Genomic DNA, 6,693 nt, shown 5'->3' with positions numbered 1-6,693 from the left:
GCTGAATAAAGGCTTTTAATTATTTAAGAGAGCTACATTTCCATTAGGTGGAAATAATGCATTCGTACAAAATTTATTAAGGAAATTGTCTACATCGTGTTTCTTCAGAATGTGACTTTGTCTCTGGCTTACAAAGAGGCCCGTGCTCACCACGGAGCCAGCGGGCATCATTTCAGGAATGGCATTAAGTGCTGGCAGGGCTTCTGCCTGTGCCTCCGTAGAGCCACAACACTCCTGCCACTCACACGTGTGGCCATGCACAGGCAGTGACACACAGGCCCTGGGGCAGGGCTGGCTCACGGCTTGGGGCTCCAGCGGGAACTGCAAGCTCCTCCTGGGCACTGGTCAGTGAGGCAGCAAGCCCAAGCAGAAAAAATCACGCCTCCTGCCAACTCTGTACTTCCAAACTTTATGAAGCTTAAAAATACATGCAGGAACCTATGTGCGGTTATTTCCAAAATGGGTCAACCTCAGGAAACCAGAATCAAGGCAGGCTGGCTGTGACAGCCCCCCCCAACACAACCTACTTGCAGGGATTCAATTTTAAGCATGTAAATCATGACATCAGAAAGCAAATTTTTAAACAACCCAAAGGAAACACCCTCACACAGACATTGTCAACACTCATTAGATTATATTACGTAAGCTCCTGTCAGCTCTTCCAAAGTTATACTGCACATCAAGTTTAGCCTCACCTGAAATAAGTCTGCTACCAGTCCATAGTCTGCCACTTGGAAAATTGGAGCTTCTGGATCCTTGTTAATAGCAACAATGGTCTGCAAGCAAAGTTAAAGCACCATATGAATCTAGATATTGATCATCCTCTGGGGCTGGATTACAGTGCCAGGTCTTAGCCAGGAAACAGGCTATATTCTCTCCAAGCCCCAAGAAACAGATTTATCTGGGTATTTAATATTTTTCCATCTCAAAAACAAACATCTCCCCCTTCCACATATACCACAGTCCCCCTGAAAAAAAAACCAAACCCCTCCCTTCCCTGCTCATCCTACACATCTCTGCCATCCTTTCCCTGTTGAAAAGCTTAGAAAAAAATTACTACAAAGGATTATCTGCGCATTCTAAACTGCACCACTGCAGAACTAACCTGGAGGCAGCAGTTAAAAGCACAGTAAAGCCCTGCCCAGAGGCCTCTCTTCTTAAAATGGGATATGCAGCATTTAGTTTGTCAGTAGAAAACAGCACAACAAATCCCAACACAGTGATCCAGAAAGGGTCTTGGTTTAAACTCTGCCATACAGGTAAATCATCTTGTAACAGCCTGTGAAAACTTCCAGCAAAATAAGCACAGGTGGGTGTCCACATCAAAATCTGCAACAGGATGGGGAGCACTCCACAGAGGGAGGGTAAAGAATCCTGAAGCAAACCCATCAGCTCACAGAAGGAGCCTTATACCAAGCAGGAGCCCAAAGCACAGCACTGGGGCAGTTCTGCCTGCCCGCCTCCACGCTGCCACTGCAGACAATGACTTGGGGCAGTTCCACCCCAACGGGCAGCTGAGGCACTTACCTGCCACACCCAGGGCGCCACACCATGTGTGTTTTACTGCTTCCACTGAAAGTCCAACAAAATTAATAGCTTGGTGAGCATGGGCCTAGTGGCAGTAACTCAAAGAGAAAAGTTTACAAATCCTGTGGTTTTAGGCCCACAGAAATGTTATTTCTTGGTAGGCCATTTGTCCCCTGAGAGTCCCTGTAAAGGACCCCATCAGATGTGCAGGCAGTACCCACAGCAGAGTACTGCCCTTGCCCTCTGGCCAGCTCACAGCCAAGGACCTGCAAGTGCTGCAGCAATGCTGCCCTTGAAATGTTCTCCCCATAGGTTTATTGGTTTTATTTCAGTTACCCTTGTTTGCAAATACAAGCCTCCCCTGACAAGCTGCAGTGCAGGAGGAAAATCCAGGCTGTGATCCCCAAGAATACTGGCCCAGTAAAGACTTTCTCTGACCCTGCTGAGGCCTTGCCATGCCTTGCAGAATTATCCACAGGGGCTGATGCTGAGGCCCAGCCAAGGCCAGCAGTCAGTGACACCACAGGGGCTGCCAGCTCTGTCCTTAGCACAAAAATAATTAACACTAGTTGCTTGCAAAGCTGTCTGATGTTTTGGTTTGGCAGCCTAGCCCTTCCTCTGCCTCCTTTAGCTGAAGTAACTTCAGTGAGATTTGCTTCCCTACCTCATTGCTAACTCAGGTAAGCAGCAAAAGCATCACCTTGCTCACAACAGAACTTTGTGAGTTAAAGCTCTGAATAAGAAAAGATAGGGGAACTCTCATGAGGGAATTAGAAATAAGGAAAAATTCTTTCTCCAGGTCTCCTCAAAAGCTGCATTTTCTACCTTGCTGTAAAAGAACAAATAAATTATACATTTCACTTAGTAGAAAGCATCTGACTGCTTTGGAAAACATATCCTGAAGTGTACAAGTTCACAATGCCAGATTATTCAGAGTGCCGAGAGAGGACAGGAGACGCTCCAGAGAGCTCCCATGGCTGCCTAAGTCTTTTCCATAACTATCCCACCTAAATGCTTTAGCTGAAAGGAAGGCAGAACACATTCCAAATACCAGTAACTAAATCTGAATTTTACAACACTTACACTAAAAAAACGGTGAGATATGGGAGAAATTGAAGGGTTAAATATGCATCTCATATCAACAAATTTAATCTGTCCTTATTTCTTATAGCAGAATACCTCAAAATATCAAACATGCCATTGGAAAAGCCATAAAAGCAGAGGTTTTACTGTTAGGATAGCACTGCTCAATATTTTTCTGTCAAAGGAAATTTTGGCACTTCAAGTCAGAGGTTCCCAGTGTTGCTGGCAGTCTAAACTGAGATAAGGCAGCAGATAAACACAAAGAGGGCCACATCAAGTCTTATGCAGCTTTCAATACCCAGTTTTCGGCCAGTGGCTGCTACTCATCCCACCTGCCCATCTCCTCACTGACCCAAGGGCACAGCTGGAGACTGAACTCCTCCAAACAAAGCCACTTGTGCCACTGTGGCCCAGCAGTGTCCAGAGGAGCCGAGGTGGCCATGGCAGCAGTGCTGTGCCTGGACTCTCCCTCTGCTGCACTGCAAGCAGGAGACACTGTGGCAACACTGTTCCACTAAAGCCCTTGGGAATACACTGCTACAATTCCCACCTCTCAATAGTGACCTTCACCCCTGCCCATCATTCACCCTTAAAATTTTGAATTTTGGTTGTTTTTTCTCCACTGCATCAACTAATGCTAACACCACTCAAGTCCCTGCTTTTAGAAAGGGTATCATCACCCCCCGCCCCCAAAATATTTAAATAATACATGAGGAAAAAAAAAGGTAAGAAAGCAGAGATCATCCTACCACACAGGCTGGCTTGTGAGGACAATTACCAGTCACAAACTCACTGGTCTGTCACTGGTTAAACACGAGAAACTACCTACAAAGTTTTGCAACCCTTTTCCTCAGCTTTATAAACTATTCAAAGTTGTGGCTTGGTTAAGGTCATTCCCTGAAAATAGAAAAAAAAATACATACCCTTTTAAAAAATTATTGTGGGAGGCAGGACCTCCAGTTTTTGATGTCTGGCATTTGATAGTATCAATCAGCAGCTAACTCTGCTCCTCTTTCCAAACACTGCACTGTGGACCAAACTGGCAATTCCAATTTTGGATTATTTGCTTTGGCAACTAACGAGTTAAACCTTTTAAAGTTTTACTGCCGTTTTATAGCAGGTTTCCATTTGAATGGCTAAATGCAGGAATGTCAGAGACATCTTTTACTTTATGGAATAGTAAGTTCATAATTCAAATTGCACATTGTTATGCATGAATTAATATGTCATAGTCTGGAATAAAGGCAAATGGAACAATTGTATAGAATTCAGGCGTACGTGCTTCGGGTTGGGGTTTTTTTAAACAAAGTCAATTAGCTGCTTCCACTGATCACTTTGGGTTGTAGTGCAAAGGTTCTTCTACTGTGTGAGATGTTTTGGCACAGTATCTGTTTTTTTTGTCAAAAAGTGTTTTAAAGCAGCACAAAAGTAGGAAAACCATCTAAAGCACTGATGCAAAAGCAAGGGAGTCAACTAATTTCCTTCCTCAAAAATCTTTTCTAGTACATCCACCTTTACATACCTTGCTGTCTTTCATTCCAGCCAAGTGTTGGATTGCTCCAGATATTCCTACAGCAATATAAAGTTCCTAGAACAAAACAAGAGAGAGAAATTTTTGGTACCCACACCATAGTCTCAGTAAACTCTCACAAACCTTAATCCAAATCAATTACATGCAGCAGTTTTTGCATTACAGTAGTTTTCAATACTAAAGGCAGCTGACGATGCAATGATGCAATCCTGGGGATGCAATGTGACTGCAAAAGGAGAGTCCCAAAGGAGCATCTGGCAAAGACAGATGAGGGGGGAAAAAAATAAACGAAGTCTGCATCAAAAACATATAACAGTGCTCAGCTGAAGGACAGGGCAATCCATGTTATCCATGACCCTGGAGATTCCCAGTGCAAGTATTAAGCAAGATAACCAACAGATGGATAATGCAGTTGTCCGAAGAGCAAACCAAAACTTTTGTCCAAAGCCCCTCAGAGGCTTTAAGACAGAATGCACAAAGCTGAAATTCGGGTGTTAAACTTTGAAAGGTTTCCTATGGAGCAGGATAAAGCTTTGAGGTACCCAAGTGGGCTGGTGCACTGCACACCTGCATTTTCTGTTCCTTACCCCAACCCTCCATGTCCACATGGCCTGAAGCGTTCCTTCCCCGCTCACTGTCCCCTCCCACACAGGATGAGTACAGAAGGTTACACCAGGTACACCAACATCTTTACACTTTGGGGTTCCCAGTTTCACATCTCCAAAGAGTCTTACATTCAAAAGAGATGAAAATTTATAGGCAAATAAATCTGTATCAGCTGTTTTATTCACAGCTGAAAAGTATTACTTCTCCTTGGGCTGAAAGTCATCCATTCTATCATCTATCCAAAACCAAGTGTAATTCAGCTTCCTGACAGTTTTTCCAGCACCACAAGTCCAAGCAGCAGTCAGAGCTGTACTCTTTAGCTAACTAATATTACAGAAGAAAACTAAAGAAAGTATTTTTCATCAACTGATTCAGTAACAGGAATTAACACAAATTTAGTTAGGGGCCCATCTGTCAAAAGCAACCAAAAGGTGGTACTTCACACATGCTTAGAAAAGACACAACCTCAAATACTAACAGAATTTCTCTTTTAAAAATACCAAGGATACTCCATATCTAAGAAAATACAAGTATAATTTAATTCAATAAATAATTCTCGGGGGCCAGGGAGGGTAAGAGGGTCAAAAACAATCTTACCACTGTGCAGCTGAAACTGCATTACAGTTAAGTGGCTTTTAGCATGGCAGAGGTAAGCCCAGCTGTGGGATATGCACAGACCTACAGAGGAGAGTGGCAAACGAAGGTGTTCAAACACAGACCCACAGAGGCTTCTGCCATACAAGCCTCAGAGTCATTACATCAATTAAAAAAAAGAAGACGATTGCTTTCTGATGTTTCTACAGCTAGAGACTCTGCTCATTATATTGTTTTTTAAATAGGAATAAATAAATGAAATTTATTAAGTTTTTCTATATTCTTATACAAAAGCTCTCCTGTAAAAACTGAAGGGAAGGGGAAATACAGCAGGAACAAAGTATTTCCTATCAAAAAGGCTTCCTTTGAAATTGAAACACGGAATCTAGTCCATGTACTTCCACAAAACCACACAGCTGGTGAACACACTCAGAAACTCCTTGGCCTCAAGTAGGCTTTTACCAAGTGGATTACTATTGGAGGTCAATCCATTTTAACCACAGCTGCGATGTAACATAATATGTCCACATTAGAACTCATGGTAAGAACGCAGTATTTTAATTACACCAAGTAAAAGAACAGATGTTACAGGAGAAATTATTCTAACATCATGCTGTCTTTAATACAAGCTTTTTTAAAGACACATTACTGTAATTTGATTTTTTTTAGAGCAATTCATTAAGTGCCAGTCATCCAGACTACCAGATACTCTTATCAGTCTGCTTAACATTGTGAAGTTCAGTCTTTGGAAAGAATCCAGCTAACCAGGAGCCAGATGCCTATGAATATATTCTTTAAAATATCTAGGAAAGACAAGGATGTTTCATTAGAAGGACATTTGTAAATCACCAGGCTTGTCTAAAAGTATTTATTAGGCATCTAGGCCATGGCCTTCTAGATTATGTGCTTTTGGCTCCCTGGTTCAGACAACTGGTCCTTTCAGTCAGCTCTAACCCTGATGGGAGATCACCTCAGCAATGTTTTCATACAGAGAACACACAGGACAGCAGGGTTCTTATCAACAGTTCTATGCTGTAAAAGATTTGACTGCTTAAATACTAGTTTTAGTCTATTCTGCAGTTCAGTAGAAGGGACCCAAAGGATCCACAATGTCTAAATGACAAAGCTTCAGGTCTGTTCACTGCTGTCCATGAAGAGAATTCAACTGGTCATCCAGAGAGGATATAAAGCATTGAGAAATTCAAATCCTTATTTATTTTCAGAGTAGTAACCTTGTTTTGATGTTTTCCCTGAAATCACTAACTTCTATCAGGCCTTTTGCTGAGTCCTGTCATTGCTGTGTCAAAGTCCCAGGTCAGGACTGTAGCCCCAAGCCCCGTAAAGCAAGTGAG

General features: G+C 42.6%; 1 protein-coding gene across 4 annotated transcripts in view; it reads right to left on the bottom strand.

The window, feature by feature from the left end:
• The window catches only part of ETFA (electron transfer flavoprotein alpha subunit), a 40,710-nt gene that overhangs the window by 17,254 nt on the left and 16,763 nt on the right, over nucleotides 1–6,693 (bottom strand). For all 4 annotated transcript variants that reach the window (XR_001865495.1, XR_001865496.1, XM_017745164.1 and 1 more), the window contains exons 9-10: nucleotides 4,133–4,198; nucleotides 696–776 (exon numbers count right to left, since the gene is read on the bottom strand). Coding sequence is in view for 2 of the 4 variants with exons in the window: in XM_017745164.1 (XP_017600653.1) it covers nucleotides 696–776; nucleotides 4,133–4,198 (147 nt within the window). In the remaining 2 variants the exon portion in view is untranslated. The remainder of the gene's footprint in view (nucleotides 1–695; nucleotides 777–4,132; nucleotides 4,199–6,693) is intronic.

Source organism: Corvus brachyrhynchos, unplaced genomic scaffold (assembly GCF_000691975.1).
Source record: "Corvus brachyrhynchos isolate BGI_N302 unplaced genomic scaffold, ASM69197v1 scaffold309, whole genome shotgun sequence".
NCBI classification, from domain to species: Eukaryota; Metazoa; Chordata; class Aves; order Passeriformes; family Corvidae; genus Corvus; species Corvus brachyrhynchos.
This window is presented reverse-complemented; position numbering and strand designations above follow the sequence as displayed.